Consider the following 20085-nt stretch of genomic DNA (forward strand, 5'->3'; position numbering starts at 1 on the left):
ACAAAAGTGAAGGTTTCGGACGTTTCGCCTCCTATCCAAGAGGCTTCGTCAGCGAACTAAAGTCTGACTGGTCGTATCGGCCCCATATATATATCCCTAATGTCCAGACCTGGTGGCGCCGGACACAGCTATGATAGGTCCCTACTCTCAGGTTGGGGGGGGGGGGGGGGCGTGGGACCCCCCCTGTGGCCCCACTGATTGTTCCTACATTCCTGACTAACGATTGGCCTATTACACCCACTCCCCCCGGTATCACCTCATCAGCATAACGACCCTCATCAGCATTGCGAAAGTTGCCTAACCTGTTTTGCCTGAGCAGGCTATTGTATGAACGATCCAAATTGAACCTCACACCACCAGACCGGTTTAATGAAGGATTTTGTTGTTTTATAAGAATCGCCTCTTTCACCCCCCTTTCAAACCATCTATGTTCTTTCGCTAAGATTTTAACCTCATTGTCGTCAAATGAGTGGTTGCTAGCTTTTAGGTGCAAATGTACTGCCGATTGAGGCCCACTAGTATTATCCCTGCGATGTTGATAAAGTCTTTTTTTGAGAATTTGTTGAGTCTCCCCAATGTACTGCTCTTTACAATTTTCATTCTTACAATGTATGGAATAAACTACATTACTTTGTTTTTCATTTGGTAGCCTATCTTTTGGATGCACTAATTTTTGCCTTAACGTGTTTATCGGTTTGAAATAAGTAGGAATTTTATGTTGCCAAAGGACTCTTTGTAATTTTTCAGAAACTCCTGCAATGTACGGTACTGCTACTCCTCTCCTTTTAGAATCTTGAGAATTATTGGTTTCGTTCGCTATTCTTTCTTTCTGACATTTGTTGAATGACCACTGAGGGTACCCACAGTTAGTGAGTGCTCTCCTGATATGTTTTGCCTCCTTTTCTCTACCTTCAGTGCTAGTTGGTATTAGTTTAGCCCTATGCTGGAGGGTTCTGATAACTCCTAGTTTATGTTGTAAAGGGTGGTTAGAGTCAAAAAGTAAGTATTGGTCAGTGTGCGTAGCCTTCCTAAAGACTTCTGTTTTTAGCGCTCTGTCCTCTTTTATAATTACTTTACAATCCAAGAAGGCTAGTTGGTTCTCTTGAATGTCCTCACGAGTAAATTTAATGTTGAAGTCTACAGAGTTGAGATGATCTGTGAAGGATTGAATTTCTTGTTTCTTAATTATGACAAAAGTATCGTCCACATATCTAAACCAGTGTCTAGGTTTTGTCCCTGGGAAGGATGTGAGGGCCTGTTTCTCCATCTCTTCCATGTAAAGATTAGCCACTATGGGAGAAACTGGTGAGCCCATAGCACAACCATGGATTTGTTTATAAAATTTTTCCCGAAATTGAAAATACGTAGTATTAAGGCAGACTTCTAATAATTGGCAGATGTGATCCGGTTTCAGTTTGGTTCTTTCATGCAGAGAAACATCCGCCAGCAGCCTCGTCCGCACCACTGAGACTGCTGCTGGGGTTGGGACAGATGTAAAGAGAGAAGTCACATCGTATGATGCCAAAGTTTCCTCAGGTTCCAATATGAGGTCTTTGATCCTCTCTACAAACCCTGTGGTGTTCTCTACGTGGTATTCTGTGTTACCAACCAACGGAGCTAAAATAGTTTTTAAATATTTGGCTACATTGTATGTAGAGGAGTCAATGCTACAAACAATGGGTCGGAGGGGGAACCCTTCTTTATGTATTTTTGGCAGGCCATAGATACATGGCGTGGCCTCTCCCGGGTATAATCTAAAATACATCTGTTTATCTATATGTTTTCCTTTCTCTAGCTTTTGGAGACAGTCAATCATTTCTTTCTTGTATCTATTGGAAGGGTCCCTTTTTAGTTGCTCATACGTGTTAGAATCACTGATTAACCTATTTATTTTGTCTTCAGGGACAAAACCTAGACACTGGTTTAGATATGTGGACGATACTTTTGTCATAATTAAGAAACAAGAAATTCAATCCTTCACAGATCATCTCAACTCTGTAGACTTCAACATTAAATTTACTCGTGAGGACATTCAAGAGAACCAACTAGCCTTCTTGGATTGTAAAGTAATTATAAAAGAGGACAGAGCGCTAAAAACAGAAGTCTTTAGGAAGGCTACGCACACTGACCAATACTTACTTTTTGACTCTAACCACCCTTTACAACATAAACTAGGAGTTATCAGAACCCTCCAGCATAGGGCTAAACTAATACCAACTAGCACTGAAGGTAGAGAAAAGGAGGCAAAACATATCAGGAGAGCACTCACTAACTGTGGGTACCCTCAGTGGTCATTCAACAAATGTCAGAAAGAAAGAATAGCGAACGAAACCAATAATTCTCAAGATTCTAAAAGGAGAGGAGTAGCAGTACCGTACATTGCAGGAGTTTCTGAAAAATTACAAAGAGTCCTTTGGCAACATAAAATTCCTACTTATTTCAAACCGATAAACACGTTAAGGCAAAAATTAGTGCATCCAAAAGATAGGCTACCAAATGAAAAACAAAGTAATGTAGTTTATTCCATACATTGTAAGAATGAAAATTGTAAAGAGCAGTACATTGGGGAGACTCAACAAATTCTCAAAAAAAGACTTTATCAACATCGCAGGGATAATACTAGTGGGCCTCAATCGGCAGTACATTTGCACCTAAAAGCTAGCAACCACTCATTTGACGACAATGAGGTTAAAATCTTAGCGAAAGAACATAGATGGTTTGAAAGGGGGGTGAAAGAGGCGATTCTTATAAAACAACAAAATCCTTCATTAAACCGGTCTGGTGGTGTGAGGTTCAATTTGGATCGTTCATACAATAGCCTGCTCAGGCAAAACAGGTTAGGCAACTTTCGCAATGCTGATGAGGGTCGTTATGCTGATGAGGTGATACCGGGGGGAGTGGGTGTAATAGGCCAATCGTTAGTCAGGAATGTAGGAACAATCAGTGGGGCCACAAGGGGGGGGTCCCACGCCCCCCCCCCCCCCAACCTGAGAGTAGGGACCTATCATAGCTGTGTCCGGCGCCACCAGGTCTGGACATTAGGGATATATATATGGGGCCGATACGACCAGTCAGACTTTAGTTCGCTGACGAAGCCTCTTGGATAGGAGGCGAAACGTCCGAAACCTTCACTTTTGTACAGATGACGGCTGAAGAAACCTTCTCATCGATGGACCACTCCTGTACGACTGAGAGCTTACACAGACATAGCACAGCCATCTTATGTGGAAGCAATACAGTTACATGTATCAATATGCTTTTTTTATACATGCACGATGTACAGTTTTCATTATGAAACATGTTTACATAGTTACAGTATATACCTCAGTCTTCTGACATGTTTTATTATACTTAGAATTTTGTGTTTTTTATCTTTTTAGCAAATTACTGCAAATTACAGCTGTGTACTGCAAATGTCCCCATTGTGGGACTATTAAAAGCTTTCTTATTCTGATTCTGGTTCTGATCCAAGGCAAAGATATAACTGAGCAAATTCCAGGTGATTGAACTGGTACAGATTAATTATATCTGTCTGTGTCAAACGTGTTTGTGTGAGTGTGTATTTTTGTATGCATTTATTTCTCTCTGGATTTATTTGTGTATTTATTGAAGTATTTGTTTGTGTATTTGTTTATGTACTTATAGATTTATTATTTAGTTGTGTATGCATGTATGCATACACGCATGCACGCTTGTCTGTATGTGTGTGTGTGTGTGTGTGTGTGTGTGTGTGTGTGTGTGTGTGTGTGTGTGTGTGTGCGTGTGTGTGTGTATTAGTATTTTCCCACAAAATTAAAATACAACGATTCCAATGTGTCTGTAACCAATGTGGCCAGGAACCACAAGAACCTTTTGTAAATGCTTACACCTCTTGTTGTTATTATTATTGTTGAAGTTGGGCAGCCAATGCATCATGCTTCACTTTTGGTGAACAGCTAGCAATAACAGCATGTTTGGAGTGTATCTGGCTGCCATTCAGACAAACAAAGAGCCAGCGTGGTCGATGCAAAATCTAATGCACTTAGGCGAGAACATTATGAAGAAATTCTGTTATTAATGTGGTCAATACAGTCCATTTAGGCCACGGATTTGGCTGCCACAAAGCTCTCACTCCTCCATTAATTTCTTCTTCATACAGCTCATGCTAATCTGTTTTTTTTGGGGGGGGTGGAAGTGAAGAAGGATGAGCTACATCCCAATCGTCTCAATTCAATCATAATTTTGGCTGATTTATATACATATAAATGTACATATAAACATAAAGATTGAACCTTGCGATTCCAATTTCAAATCAAAGCGAGACAAGATTTTGCCGGTTAGCCCGCCCCTCATGATGCCTCAGAACGCGACACGCTGATCGACTGTTCAGTCGCCTTCAGAAGTTTTGCTCGATCCGCGGCGAGCCTAAAGAGGCTTTGCGGGCTTACTTTTCATCATCGAGTGGATGCATGGAGGGGGCTGGATGGCACCGGCGAGTGGTCTTTTGCAGCACAAGGCTGTTTTTGCCGCTATGCGTGAGCTGAGGCAGTGCATTGAGTTAAAAAAAACACAAAAAACAAAAAGACAATCAATAATTTCAGTGGTGGTGATGTACTGCAGTTCATGCACTTGACGAAACTATCCATGTGACACAAGAACACACCCACAAAAAAGGGATTACAGCCCCTACCCTAAAAAACTTGAGATGTTTGGCATGCCTCCATTGCTTTGTCTCATTGTAGCATAACTCTGCAGATCCGAAATACAACCAAGGTTGTAACAGCATTTAAAAGTCACAGTCCGTGTTTTCAGACATTTGCCTGTGACAGTAATGACTCTATGCAAGCCCGGCACAAGTGTATTTTCTTCGCCGCATGACAAGGTCGAGGAGGTTGTCCAGCACTTCGTATCAACACCACTTTCCGCTCTCTCACAAAAGCGCTATTTTGGGTCATCCCTAACAACACGGCAGGCATCATCCCTAGAATATAGTGCCTGTGAGAGAATGTGTTTGGTGAGAAGTGAAAGGGCTCTGAGTTCATTCTGAACTGAAATGCACTCTTTGCTCAGGCTTTGTCCGCCGGAAGTTTTTTTTTTTTCTTCTTTCTTTCTTTTGTGATGAATCGTGCATTCATTCGGGTAAACATGGTCTCCCACTAATGTGTATTGAGACATACCTCTTCATTTATCATCAAGGAGTAGGAACATAGCCCTTGGTTCCCGTCTGAATGTCCATTCTTCATATTGTGACGACATTTTCGATCAGGATTGTCACATTTGAGGAATTAGTCAAGAGGATGCTTTTTTTCTAACGTTCTTGTGATATTTAAAAAACGATGAGAAAATGAAGACAACATATTTCGGTCCTAAATTGAAATACAATACAATACAATACAATACAACATTATACATATTGATTTAAATCACACTTAAACAACAGAGAATGATACTACCTTGATCCCAGAGTTGTTTAACACAATCGGAGATGGTCCGTGTGTCTCTCTGTCCCTGTCTCTGTGTCTCTCTCAGCAGAGTTTTGCTACACTCAATTAGTGACCTCCTCTACGTCCGAGTCGTCATTGGAAAAGTCCTGCTTCTGCGTCGATCTCCAGAGCTCCTTTTCTTGATGCCGCCAGGGATGAGGTCAGTCGTTTTCAAGGGTGGCAATAACATTAAGTTCAAATATGTGCCTGTGAGTCCTTTTCCGAATCTACTTCTAGAATGTCACACTGCAAAGGGATATTTAGGGTCAGTTCAATGCAAGTTCATATTTGGTGCAGTACTCAAAAAATGGCGTCAAAAAGTTATGATAAAAAAAAACCTATGAATATTATGATTCCAGATTTAAATTCAACCACACAACATGATGAATCACCATGTTGGTTATAATTCTGGCAAATGGCATTTTACCTGAGTCAAATTTTAAGAGAATAATGTAAAATCCATGAATAAGAAGATATTTCAACGGGAAAAAAAATACATAATATCGGAAGGAAGATTTTTGTAGTTGAACAAAAGAACTCACCGGCAGTGTAAGAGCTTTATGTTATTGCCACTCTTGAAAATGACTGAGCTCATGTCTAGCGGCATCGAGGAAGGAATCTCTGGAGATCCAGGCAGAAACAAGACTTTGCCAATGACGGAGAAAGTCAATATTTGGACTGGAGAGAGAGAGAGAGAGAGAGAGAGAGAGAGAGAGAGAGAGAGAGAGAGAGAGAGAGAGAGAGAGAGAGAGAGAGAGAGAGAGAGAGAGAGTTTCCGATTGTGTTTAACGACTTTGGGATCAAGCAAGAAAGATTGTCCAAGACCACGACGGTTGACATCTATAACACAATGACCCCACAAGGGAAATCACGGAATGGAACAACTTTTTTTTGTACTCACCCGAACGCTCGTGAGAACAGACGTTGTTCTGCTGGCTCTCGAGGCTAGCTGGGCAACCGGAGTGGTTGCAAACTGGGAGCCAATTGGCCCGGTGTCTTCTGGGAAATCTCAGGGCCAAGGAAGGGCCAAGCTGGGAGCTTGCGGATTGGGGAAATGGCATCGAAGGAAAAGATTTGGCATCCGTTAAAACGACAACCTCATTGGTTTAATTGTGCTGAAAATATGTCTTGGTTAATTTCTTGCAACTCATTTCATCCTTTGTTAATCGGTGCTCAGTTTTCTTGGTTTTTGGTGCCTTAAAAATGAGAATAATTTTGCGAGAAGATTGGTATCGAAGGATAACGAGTGCCAAGAAGGCTTGAGAAGTGAACTCTCAAAGAAACAAAAGTTCCGAAGGCGCTTTGAGACTGTCTTGCACCTCAACATCATTTAGGAGAATATTTTCCTAATCAGCCATAATAGCAGAGTGGTTCTAAATCACTTTGCAACAAAAAATGAAATTTGTCATTATTTGGAAGAAAAAGACCACAAAATTAAAAACTGCATGCATGGCGGTAAATGAGCATGCTTTGGTCTGCCACGTGACATATTACCCGTAGTACCTTGCCTCCCAAATTACTTCATTTCATCCATATGCTGTGATATATTGTACTTTCCGCATCATGAGGCGCCCATAAATTTTCTCCAAAGTCGACAGTGCACCTTATCATCCGATAATATAGGACAGCGATCCCCAACCCCCGGGCCGTGGACTTCAGTGTACTGGTCTGTGGCTGTTACAAAATACAACACAATACATACATATTGATTTATATAGCACTTTTAACAACAGCTGAAGCTGTAACAAAGCGCTAACATGGACAAAAGGCAAATGGTGCCCACTCGTGGTAGGGAAAAAACATTGCCAGAGGTCTGACCAGCGCTTTATTTTCACCTACCGCAAGAAAAAAACAAAACCCAAACAAATTTGGGAATGGCCCTCAACGTCACAATTTTCAATTCCGGAATATATTCAAGAATGGCAGCAAATAAGTTAAAGGGCGGTCCCTCAGAATATTTTCTGACATTGAATCATAGTACACAACAGAGGGTATGTTTTACATTGGCATCAGACCTATTCCTTGCACCTTCAAAATCTTCACTTTTAGGAGACCAAAAAAAAAAAAAATTAGATTGCTGAAAATATCGTCAAACTAACCCCCACTCTATGCACTAATCTTTTTTTTGTGGCATTCCTTGATATGACTCTAAAATATGTACTAGGATTTTCTAACACCCCTAATTTTGCATTTGGAGAAGGAGCAGACTAACTCCCTTGTCTATTCTATCCTCTATGGACATACTGACTTCCAGACAATATTATAAGAATATCAACATCCCACTTAGCAAATATATTTGTGTCATATGAAATAAGCCAAAGTGGTGACTGGGATGCAAAGCAAGAGGGAGAACAGGAGGCAGGCAACGTTCCAGGATGCAGTAACCTTGATGACACCCTTCATTATGGGTGTGCCGGCTGACATCCTGACAGCGGCGTGCAGCGCCAGATGGAAGGGGAGGGACACACACGCGCACACATACACATACACACACGGCCATCGCCATCCTTTCGCCTGACTCGTCCTTTACGAAGAGCCCGCGAGACGCAGGAAAAAGTTGCCGGTCGGGAACGAGGCAAGAGGTCTGTGTTGGCGGCTTGGTTTTTTGACTGGCTCAGCTTCGCAAGGCCACCCTCGTCCTTGCGCCCGGGCAGCAGGCGGTCTTGACCGCTGCTCGACCTTGCCATATCAAAAACCTAAAACCACTCAGCGTGAAAAGCATGACGACCCTCCATCCAACTGCTTCTGATTGCACCCCACAGAGACGTCAACTTCAGTCTGCTTCTTTGTCAATTTCAATTGTCCCTGTGGGGAGAACGGGGTGATCATTGAAGATTGACAGCTAAGTACGAGGGGGACTACTTTAAAGGCAGCCTGTTTAATGTTAACTAAAGATTAGACAACTTTTTTTACAGACTGCAATGAGGCACTCACAAATTAAACACTGCATGAATGTCGACGAAGGATATTCAGGGGTCCGTTATTACCAAACGAATTTCACATCTTGAAATTAGGGTTTCATGCCATGTTTCTCACTATGGCTGTAGTTTCAAATGGGGCTTACGTCAACATCAGGAATGTGTGGAAATTACATTTCTTGAGCAAAAACAAAAATGAGCAAACCAAGGTCGAAAAAAAAAAAACAGAATAAGACCCAAAACAAAATTCCTAGATCAGATGATTTTTGCCACGTTGCCATTTTTTTCTCAATATTATGGATGATTCAAAAAAAGGGTGGAGATGCATGCTACAAAGCAAACTAAGTCATTCCCTGCCAGACAATGTGCAAAATGTGTCCACTCCAGTGCCAAGGGTTTGGTCATTTTCACTCAAATTGCAGGACCTACAGGTTATATAGTTTTAGGACTACATAAACATTCAATACAGCGTTATAAACCTTAAATTGTCTACTTTCGTCATAAAAAAAGACTCAATTCCCAAGTTATATGGGTCTGGAGTTATCTGAGCTTGAAATGGGGACAGCTGTCCAAAATACAATACAATATATACGTATTGATTTATATCGTGCTATAACAACAGCTGAAGTTGTAACAAAGCGCAAACATAAAAAAGAGAAATCCTGCCTCCCCGTGTAAGCGGAAAAAAAACAATGACAGATGACAGACAGGCGGTTTATCGCCACCCCTGCAAGACCAAACCAAAACCCGAACAAATTTGAGAATGGCGCTCAAAGTCACACTTGTATTCCTTAAATTCGGGAATGGTAGTGAACGAGTTCAAAGAAAAGTTGCTCAGTCACTGGTATCTCTAATACCGCAAACATCTCATCATGTTGCCCGACAGATTCATCTCAAAGATTTCATCCAAAAAGTGAAACGGGTGTTGTGATACCGTGCTCAGATGCTTTCTAAGGCACACAGCAGAAAAGTCTGCAGCATCACTCAGTCAGTCATTTTCCCGACAGTGGCGGCGGGGCTGCAGGGAATAAAGTCACGGTGGACTGATCAAAGGTGGCATTGCCAGTTAAGTCCCTTTTTGAGGGCATGTGCAGTTTGCAAAAGGGTGCTGCCAAATTTCTTTGTCTCCCTGGCAGCCACTTTGATGGAAAGCCCACCATTCACCGCCACCACGCCCCCTGGGCTGGTTCACTCTTACTGAGGCGAGTGAAGAATCACATCAAAACACATTGAAAGGGGGATTGGGGGGAAGGATGGAGAATGAGAAACAAGAGACGATCGATGGGGATTGGAGATACGCGCGATGACAGGTTTGTTTGAGAATGAAACGGAAACGCAACGTTGGGAACCATACTGGATGAAAGAGCTACATAGCTCGATGGGGTTTCAAGACAGGGTTCAGGTTTCAAATCAGTGTTAGGAAACAGTTTGGCTTTTAAAATGGGGTGGAATGATTTCAACTGTTGGTTGCACGACAGAGTGGATGAGTTTCAGGTACTTTGGGTTTGAAATAAGCGTTTGGTGCCTTGGTAACATTTTCAAAGTATGAGGGGGCTTCAGATTCAAATTGTGTTTAGTTCCACATTAGGATTTCTAAGAAAGGTTGGAGTTTCAAAGTGTGATTTTATTGTCTGAGTAAAAGATGATTCTGATTCTGATTCTGATTCTGATGAGGATTAAAACACTTTGATGTGCCTGTAAAGATCCATCCTCAGTTTGCGAAAACTTGAGCTTAACCGCCGGCAAAATAGGATACCTGATTACAAATGTGAAAAAGGACATCCAGTATAGCTGCCATGTCACATTGCACGCACACTGTCCAGTCAGCACTTTTTTATTTATTTTATTTTATTTTATTTGACTGGCAATAGTGCCGTTTCCTGCCTGTAGGTGCCAACAGCGAGAGGCTCGCGTTAAACCTGTTCAATTTTGGCGGCAGATGGCGAAACTGCGTGTGGTCCCAAAGGGGGGGTCGGCAACCGGCCCGGCCTCTCCGAAGATGGCCAACTGGAAAGTTACCAGTTGTGTGTGCGTCACATTACATCAAAGAATACTCAAAATACGCAAAAAAAAGAGATTTCCATGCATTGAATTTGGCTTAGGGCCATTGTCAGGGGATTCAAAGTCATGTTTCAGTATGAGTTAAGGTTTTAATTGGTCGTCCCTCTTTCAAAATCAGGTTTCAAAATAAGCTATCGTCAACATTTCAAATGGTTTGGGTTTTAAGATGAAGGTTTCATGCTTAATCATGGCTTTGGTAGTACACTAGTTTTTGTTTCAAGCCTCCATTAGTATTCAACAAAGGATTTTAAACTAAGACTCCAAAATAAGGTTTCAAATGTAGGTGAGGTTCATAAGACAGTAAGAAGCATTTCAAAGAAAGACTCAGATTGCAAATTAGGTTTGCAAGTCTGCCTTACTGCTTGAGGTAAGGTTACACATTTTAAAAACTGAATGTAGTTTAAATTGCAGTTCAAGACCTTGTTTAGGGTTTTGAGTTACTGTTTGAAAGTATCAAGGTTTATAAGTTCATTCGAGATAAGGATCTGATATTGTGTCCCAACTGAAACAATTCTTGATGGTTATCTTCACACTCACAGGCCGGAGCGGCTTTTGTGCCGCATTTAAAATAAGGCCGATCACATCGATTAGCGTCGGCTGACTTGTGCACCGTTTGACAACAGGGTGAGCGTGCCATCCCGTTCAATTCCAAAATTACCTTTGGCCATTCGGGAATCACTTAAACATGAAAAAAAAAAATGTGCATGGGCTGCATGAGGTTAATTGGGCATTTAGCGCCAGGAGAGCTCGCCCCAACCCCCAAGGAGGAGCTTGTCCCTGAAACAGACACAAGTCCTTATTAGTAAAAGTAGCACAGTGACCCTTTCCAATTTGAAATAACGACTTTCTGGTCTCAGGCTGCCCCTCCTCCCGGCTTCATTCCCTTCCATATCCTCGTAAAGGGATGAATGCCTGCGCGTAATCCTATTCCGCCCTGCTGCTGTCCTTTGGAAGAGAGCGCAGGGAAAGGACATTGGGGTGTTCTTTTTGTGATATAATGTCAATTTTGAGAAGGCCAAAAAAAAAACAGTGGTGCCACACATGAAAGGAAGCACCCATGGCATCACTTGATCTTTTCAACCCTGCCACGGAATATAAACGCCCAAACTGTCTCTCCTGGAAACTGTATTCTGCTACAAATTCACCTATTTACATTTTTTTAACTCATCCTCTCTTATTTTCTAAAAAAAAAAATAAAAAAAACAGCGCCATGTACAACTTTTGTGCTACTTTTTTCCTAGATGTTAAAAAAAGGAGCCACCTTTTCGAGGGATCGGGGGTTGATCATAACTGCAGTCAATATGACTGATTGGGGCACAGCTCAAGAGGTGGTGGGAAAAAAGGAGTTCGAACCAACTACCCCTGAAAAGGAAGGCATCTATTTGAGCGACATATTTCTTTATCTTCAGGAGCCGAGGCATCATGTCGGCAATTGAATAAACTGTGATACATTCAACTGCATCAATGTGAGAAGGAAAAGGATAGATTGATTAAGGCTCACTTGAGGTGCTCGGATAACAATTGCGACTCAATTAGCTTGGTTCGGGTTAAAAGGCACAGCGGGAAACCTCGTGTGTGTTGTTCATTGCCTGTTGACTGGTGGGAGAAAAAAAAGCTAATGCAACAAAATGGTTCGACTCCAATCGTAACCATTTTAAAGACATTGTAACAAATAAATGGGTTTCTTTATGTTGACCTATCCACTTGACTCAAATGGAAAACTTTATTTCGATTGAAAAGCCTTTGCGGTGTTGGGTGGGTGGTGTAAAGGGGTTCCTTTGAGACACGGGCTGGACTGATCGCTGGCATGAAAAGCAGGTGCTATTTTTCTTCCTCAATTGGAGTGCTCAAATGCTTGAGGACAATGAGTTGCCTTTTAAGGCCCCTTTTCTTACTTAACCGTCCTTCGAGCTGCGGGCTGAACGGACATGTGTCTCCATGAAAAGGGTGCCATAAAGAAATTGAAGCAGCCTATTCCAAAAAGCCTTTCTCCGTCTTAACTATTCCATTAGTTCTTCGACTCGAGTCAAGTTTATATTTATAACTCTTAAATAGAAAAGAATTTTAAATGGCTTTATAAATCCACACTTCTCAGATATCAGTGGCATCCGCTGCTCAAAACGCCTCTTCAAGGCCAAGGAAGAATACTGCCCCCAAAAATGTTTGACAAAAGGAATAAACCTGGAGAAGAGAAAGCATATGGAGAGTTTTGCAGGTTGATCAGGCGGCATTGGACGGTCATATTATAAACAAAACTAGTCCGTTTATCAACATCCATTTGATATGACGTGCCGCCTCGGGTGTTCGGGATGTGAAAGCCTTACTTTATTTCTGGCCACCGTGCTCACAATTTTTTTTTTTAGTTTGTAATGATATCTACAGTATTTGAGTGACGAAGGCTTGACGGTGAATGCCAGTGTCATAGTAAAATGTGATCTAGTGATCATCGAGTGACACAGCAGTGAAGGCTGAGTATTGATCCCTGCAGTACTCCACAGCATTAACATACTCACAATAGTCCATGTGAATTCCAATTCATATTGCCATGAATAATAAACGGTGTTTCCTAGAACGTGCTTAGCCTTTACAAACAACACACATTTCAGGATCAACCCAAGATAGAAGTCACACTTGAGTCAAATTTAGTCCAAATGTCTGTAAAACAAAGAGTCAGAGAAATATATTTTTAAATGCAAAAGCACTCAAGTTCACCTTCACGCCAACGGCAAACTTAGTCTTGTAATATCATTTTTTTTAATCATTGAAATATAATACACCCCATATCTCTCCAAAAATAGAAAAATTAAAAAAAAAAAACAACCGTGCAAAATACTATTAAATATAGCATTTTAATGGGAAATAGAATATAATATTAAACATTCATTTAAAGAAGCTGATATGATAACCTCAACAAGATAGGAAAAAAAACATTACACTGGCAAGGTATTAGGTGAAATTATTCTTGGGACATATTTAATGGGTACATGTAAGCAACACTACATCGCATGATTTGGGGCGTGTCAATGGCTGCCATTAAATCAGCTCTACTGTGTACATCTCAAGTAGCAGAACATTCGCAAACTGTTCTTGCCTGGACACAAAACTAAAAATGACAGTTGATCGCTTTGAATGTATTTGGTGATCTTAGAGTTCCTGTCTATATTTTGTTAACATTCAATTTAAAGACAATTAAGCTGTACCCCATGAATGAGTAAAATAGCTGGCTTTTATTTTTTTTGTCTTTTTAAACAAAGTTCATGTAAGCGATTGCACCCTTCAGAATAATTTTCCGTACGCTTTTACGTGAGTGTTTTATTTATTATGTCCTTGTTCTATGGACCCTGCAGGGGCTCGAAAAAGAAAAGTAAATTAACAATTGTGATAACGTAAAAACAGTCTCATAGTGTGACAAATCAGATAAGAACCAATCAACAGGTTCAACTGGCTTCATTATTTTACTGCAACAGGGATACGATGTTAAAATGTATCGTGTAGAATTGAAGACAAATAACTGATATCCTCTTTTTAAAAAAAACAACAACAACGAAACCTCCTTGAGAGGAGATTGTCATTGACTGCGACTTTTGTGACAAGCTCGAAACATGTTAAAGGGATATATAACAGGCACTTGTATAATTATAATGACAACATTAAAACAAAAAAAAACAAAATATGGTCTTGTTCATCATGAATTGTTCAATTGAGTGCCGATACATGGGGGGCTTTTTCGTATTTCTATTACAAAGCCAAGACTGGTGTCAATTTCTGCCTTGAAGTCCTTGGAGGCATTCAGGCACATTTTCCAGCAAGAATTCACCCGCGATACGAACGAATCTGGCAGCCTTAATTAAAAAAAAAAAATGTAAACACAAAAGCCCAACAAAAGTATAAAACACATAAATCATTGCAGTAAATTAAAAAAATGTGATGGTACTTGTTTTGGGGTTCAAAAATGTCAACAAAAATATAATGTAAAAGATGCTAATTGTTAGCATGCAAAAAAAATGCTGTACTTGCGATGTTATGCCACATTTTAACATGTCCATATTAGCATGGTATTACAATTTGTCGCTGGATGGAATGAACAAATACAATGTGACACTTCATGTTTTGATTGGTGGGGGGTTTCTTCAGCCGTCATCTCTACAATTTTGAAGGTTTCGGATTGTACAGATGACGGCTGAAGAAACCTTCTCATCGATGGACCACGACTGAGAGCTTACACAGACGATTGGTGGGGGGTAACCTTTTTTAGAACGGCTCTGTACTTTTAATTTTAACAGTTAATTTTCTACCGCCTGAAATGATAAATGAGTTAGGTGTAAATGGAACGTAGCTATTCAGCAATTGACACAAGAAAACCGATGCATGCTGAGAAGAACACGCTAACGGTGACGTGTGACTCGAGTTTTTTCACCGTTACAAACAGTTCCAAGGTCTCTCTAGGTTGGTGACAAAATCTGAAATGAGTTTTGTCTACCGCGCAAAAGTTTAGCTAATGCAAATGTCTGCTAACACTCCAACTCGGCTCAGCGTTTGGTTTTTTACATTACTATATTACCCTTTCGTCCATCTATCATACATAAAATGGCAGCTCCACCTGCGCAATCATGAGCACAGAAAATTAGTGTGGAATTTGAATTGTCAAAATTCTGTTGAAAATGTCTTCTTCACAGAGACATTTCAGAAATAGTTAGCTCACAAAAGATTTATGTGGTGGCTGAGTTTTAACCCCAACAGCTTGATAGGCACGCTAGACACCGAACAATGCGTGTACAAAGAATTCAACATCAGTTTTCCATGTTGTGCCCACTTTAAATATTATGAATAGCAAATCAGACCAAAAAAATGGGATTGATTAAAATCTCCAAATCCAGATTTGGAAGACGTGCCTCGGCAACGTCCACGAGATTTAGTGCCACACTGAGCAGAAAAGCAGCAATATATAGCAAGTTAACCAAAATTAAAATAACATATGAAAGTAAATTGGTCTGCAACTGGGTTCTGACACTTTTTTTGTTCCAATACAATAATAAGAAACACCAGGTCAACAGGTTTCACCAGCAAAACACATGAGAGAAGCGCAGATATCTTTTTCATGTTCAACAAGTGGGATTATATACACACAGTAATCCGGGATAAATAAGAAAAACAAAACAAACATACAAAAAGAAAAAACAGACAATATGGAGGGAAGATTTTGTCATTGGGGAAAAAAATTGGGGATGATGAAAATATCCCCAATTAAAAAATATGATTTAAAATTTCACATTGGAATATCTATTTTTTTCCCAGCACAACATAGAAATCCAGTGAGAGTGCCAACATCTCATTTGCTGTGCTTTTTTGACTCATATCAACCAAGAGAGAAACAAAACATGTTTTAGTGCGTGTAAAATGAACCGGGATTGAACAATCCTCGATTTTTGGGCCAAGGTGGTGGTGGTGTATGGCGGGTCATCGATTATGGCTATTTTTTTTTAGATCGCACCTGATCGGTGAACGCTCGCCAAAAATTTGGTGCGCAAAAAAAAGGTCCACAAACGAGCAATCACAACATTTTTACCGTCGATATTGGTTGTCCATTTTACATAAAGCAGTACAAAATTAACATTGACGGATTAAATCCACGACAATGATGCACTCCCGCAGCCAAGAAAGCCACTGCCTCGTGAAAGCACGAGAGACTACTCCCACCCACAAAAATATAAATAAATAAAAAACTGGGAACGACTTGGAATTGAAAAAATTAGACACATTCATTTATCAAGCCCAAACAAGTAAAAAGTTACGCGCTGACATCCACGCACAATGTATGTGTATGTATGTCTATTTGAATATCTATAAACAGCTGGCTTTTTGTTATATGACGTGACGATCAATTTCCGGCCTGCTGCGTGTGCCTTCCATGTTAGAACATTGAGCGAGTGCTTCATAACTCACCGACTCGCTGAGGCTTGGAAAAGTAATAGACTATAATAATAAATGGGTTGACGACATTACACACAGTCGATCTGTTTCTGCATTCTTCGGGTGTATAGAAACATTTGTTTTTATTTTGCACATGAGAGTAAATAAAAGGATATCTGTTCTGCTCACTTTGTTGATTTTTTTCCCCTTCTTTCAATTTTCCAGGGAGAGAAGAATGGCAGTTACAGATCCAACCTTCCAGTCAAGGCCTCTTTATCACAAATATTTTTTTAAATCTCTCTCTCTCTCTGTGACATTAAAGTTGTTTGGGGAAAATGACAGACATGCTTGGACAAGTATGTTACAGTCCTTTTAACGCAAGTTCCGATTCAGGTCTTGCTTTTATGGACGCCTTTTGCTTTCCGCTCTCTATCCGCCATTTTACGAAGTATGCTTTTACAAAGTTTGCGTCACATCAAAAAGGCAGAGAAGCTTCCCCGCAAAAAAAGGAAAAAAGGCAAAAGAAGTCAACGCGATAAGAGGCCGCCTTAGAGGTTCGGTTCATTTGCGAGGGTGCTTCTGTGTTATTTTACGTCCTTAAAATGGCGTTAGGAAGCGATCAACACAGTTTTGCAGTCAGATGATCGGATTGTTTGAGTATCTCTGTGCTGTACATGTCCAAGGCATGATTGACCCGGATCATCTCACTGTTGTTGAGCTTGAGCCTATGCTTCAGCATACAGGAAAAGAGGTCCAGCTGGGGTTTCCCAGGCGCGGACGGAGGGGCAAGGCGATTAATCCGATCCCGGATGTCCAGTAAGAGGAGCATGACGGATGACGAGGAGTAGAACTGGCTTCCTTGCGTGTAGGACTGGTTGACCTGCTGCACGGCGCTGCGGAGCAGGTCGGCATTGAAGCGCAGGCTGTAGCCGAACACCTGGATGTCGGAGATTTTGATGTAGATCTGCCGCTTGTTGGGGTCCGCCAGGTCGACGGGTCCCGTGTCGTTGCGGAGGCCGGTGGGGATCTTGGCTCGACTCCTCAGGTAGATGTGCACGGTCTCGAAGAAGGTTTTCCAGCGGTTGCCGAGCAACAGGGTCCAGTTGAAGCACTGGGTGTTCTGCAGGCGCACTTTTTCCCAGCGGGGGTACCCGTGCTCGCCGAACGGCATGCTCCAGCCTTCTGAGTGGCTCCCGCTGAACGGGTTGACGTAGACGAAGAACATGGGGTCGATGCTGCTGTTCCGCATCTGACAGATTTTCATGGACAGGCCGATGATCATGTGGAGGTAGTCCATGCGGTTTTTGTTACTTTTCAGCGTCAGGGACATGCGCTTGCGCCACCGCGGGTCAAAGAAAGTCTCCAGACGGATCTCGTTGCTGATGAAGGTCGTGTGGATGTATAGTCGCGAGTCCATTTTCTGCAGCAGGTATTTAAGTTCCAGGTCCTGAAAGTCCAGGTCCGTCTCGAAACTAATGAATTGCTCGCTGCGCTCCGAGTCCACATTTTGAGGCTCGCAGCGGCCACGGTACAACTTGTAGCCCTTGTTGCACGAGCCGCACTGCGAGATGTTGGCCAAGCTGCACATGGCACAGCTGTTGTTGCCCCCGATGACGCAAGGGATCGGTCGTTGACACAAAGTGACGCCCGTGTGGCACACGCATGTCCGCTGACTTTCCAAGAATGTTCCCCAAAAGCCGTTCTCGTTGCAGTAGAGGAAGGATTGGACCCTGTTCAGCCACTGCATCACCGACCTTGTAGGAAAAAAAGACAAGAAAAATACAAAGCGTTGATGGACTTGCAACAACGAAAGCGATCATATCGAATGGAGGAATTGGTGAAGACAGAATGAGGGACTGAAATAGATCAACGATTTGCTGGTTCTCATCCTAGTTCAATGTAAAGCTCGCACTGACTTACAACACAATACATATTGATTTATACACTGCTTTAACAACAGCTGAAGCTGTAACAAATCACTTAACATGGACAGCTATCCTATACAGGAAATATGGCAGTCACAAAGATAGTAGAAAGCTCCAAGGAGTGAAACCAAGATCAAGTTGGAATCATGCGGAGTCAAATGCCAAAGAGTACAAGTGAGTTTTGAGACAGATTTTCAGTGGCAGGTCATTCCAGAGAGTGGGACGAGTAACAGAAAAGGCTCAATCCCCTCTTAGCCCCTGTTTAGTTTTTGGCACATCTGGACTTGGCGCAGAAATGGAAATATCGGAATGACCAAATCTGTAACAGCTGCAAAGTCAAGAGGTGTGGAAGGGCCTATCGAAATGATTCGCTTCATGGTTGACAACAATCTAATGATGATGTCTCTTTAGGATAATCAGAATATTCTTTCACCAGCAAATTTCCAAACGGACCGGACTAGCAGATACAATCCACGGGGCATAGTCAGCATGATGATGGTAAAATACGCCTAATATCTGCAAAATAATATTTTATTGAGGTTTACGATGCAGCCTTCGTAAAGCCATGCCGTCCTGTACTGTAATCATAAGCCGTAACAAGGGTATGAAGTTTAACACCCGCGACTCATATCTCACGCCCTGTTGCATTTAAAACTGCTATCCGACGGTCATTTCATGTCACACCGGCCTCTCGCCAGCTTTCTCTGAAAGGCCAAAACACCGTCGTTATGTTGAGAATCAAAACAAGGCCATTAAATATGATAACCGGGGAGTTGAAAAAAATGCTGTTACAGGAAGCTTTTCCCTGCCAGTACTTGTTTATTTACCATCAATGCCAAAACCTCCTGACAGTGTTCTGACTCCATACAGAGTGTAAAATTGTGTCAAATGTGATTAGAAGTATTTAAAATATATTTTTCATCTGCTACTCCTTTTGTGCGCGATGAATCAGGATATAATTATCGATAGGGTAGATCATGGGGAAGCTCGTGATTGTTGTGGTGGCGGAAAAAGGTCAAAATGACTCAGACCATGGACAATTCTTGCCTCTGAGAGTCAATGTGAAAAAGATGAGAGAATAGGACGTTCTTTTGCGTTGTCAAAAGAGAGAAGTTTGGTTATTTCCCTCAAGTGGAAGGTGTCACTTGCTATTCTTAGTTCATCGCCGCTTTCCCCGCAGGCATCTTTCCCTGTCATCTTGACAGCATTAGAACTTCATTTCTGACTATAGGAAATGGATTCAGATTTTTTTTTTTTTTTCCTGGAGAGTTGGTCAAGGTTAGCGTGACATGTTAATGAACCCGAGTACAAAATAAATGCATTGTTAGCAGATCACAAATCTCACCCCGTCACTTATGGAGAGCAATGAACGTACACCGAGCTGTCTAACTCTAGTGTACGGGTTGAGGACGCACTAAAATCTGAAGCAACATTCCAGCAGACAAGAAAAACAGGACGTCTTTTTTTCCTGGGAATACAGATAGGACACAAAGTGAAAACCCAAAGTAGCCATTGTTGTCAATGTTGGTTGAATCTTTACATCCCCCGGTTGACTCAAGAACACAACATACAGCAAACTACTGGCCACAAAAGTGGGGTTGGTACACTATTCAGTTGAAATGACAAAATTCGAATTAAAACAAGATATTTTCAATAGAGACGAAAGATGACCAATATTTCACCCATGACATTAACTGATTAGAATAATATCATCAGCAAAATCAAATTAGACTGGAAATATTGGAAATAGTGCATGCGCACCAAATCCAGCCGACATTTAAACAGCTTCTTCCCCCAAGCCATTAACTT

General features: G+C 41.5%; 2 protein-coding genes across 5 annotated transcripts in view; both read right to left on the bottom strand.

The window, feature by feature from the left end:
- astn2 (astrotactin 2) overlaps window positions 1-5626 on the bottom strand; it is a 287375-nt gene extending 281749 nt beyond the window's left edge. For both annotated transcript variants that reach the window (XM_089020242.1, XM_089020241.1), the window contains exon 1: window positions 5433-5626. The gene's annotated coding sequence lies outside the window, so the exon portion shown is untranslated. The remainder of the gene's footprint in view (window positions 1-5432) is intronic.
- Window positions 5627-13274: 7648 nt separating this feature from the next.
- brinp1 (BMP/retinoic acid inducible neural specific 1) overlaps window positions 13275-20085 on the bottom strand; it is a 123320-nt gene continuing 116509 nt past the window's right edge. For all 3 annotated transcript variants that reach the window (XM_089020783.1, XM_089020782.1, XM_089020784.1), the window contains one exon: window positions 13275-18105. In XM_089020783.1, the coding sequence (XP_088876909.1) occupies window positions 16971-18105 (1135 nt within the window). In that variant the 3' untranslated portion in view covers window positions 13275-16970. The remainder of the gene's footprint in view (window positions 18106-20085) is intronic.

The sequence above is a fragment of the Hippocampus bargibanti genome, linkage group LG18 (assembly GCF_051943395.1).
Source record: "Hippocampus bargibanti isolate YZ-2025 linkage group LG18, ASM5194339v1, whole genome shotgun sequence".
NCBI lineage: Eukaryota > Metazoa > Chordata > Actinopteri > Syngnathiformes > Syngnathidae > Hippocampus > Hippocampus bargibanti.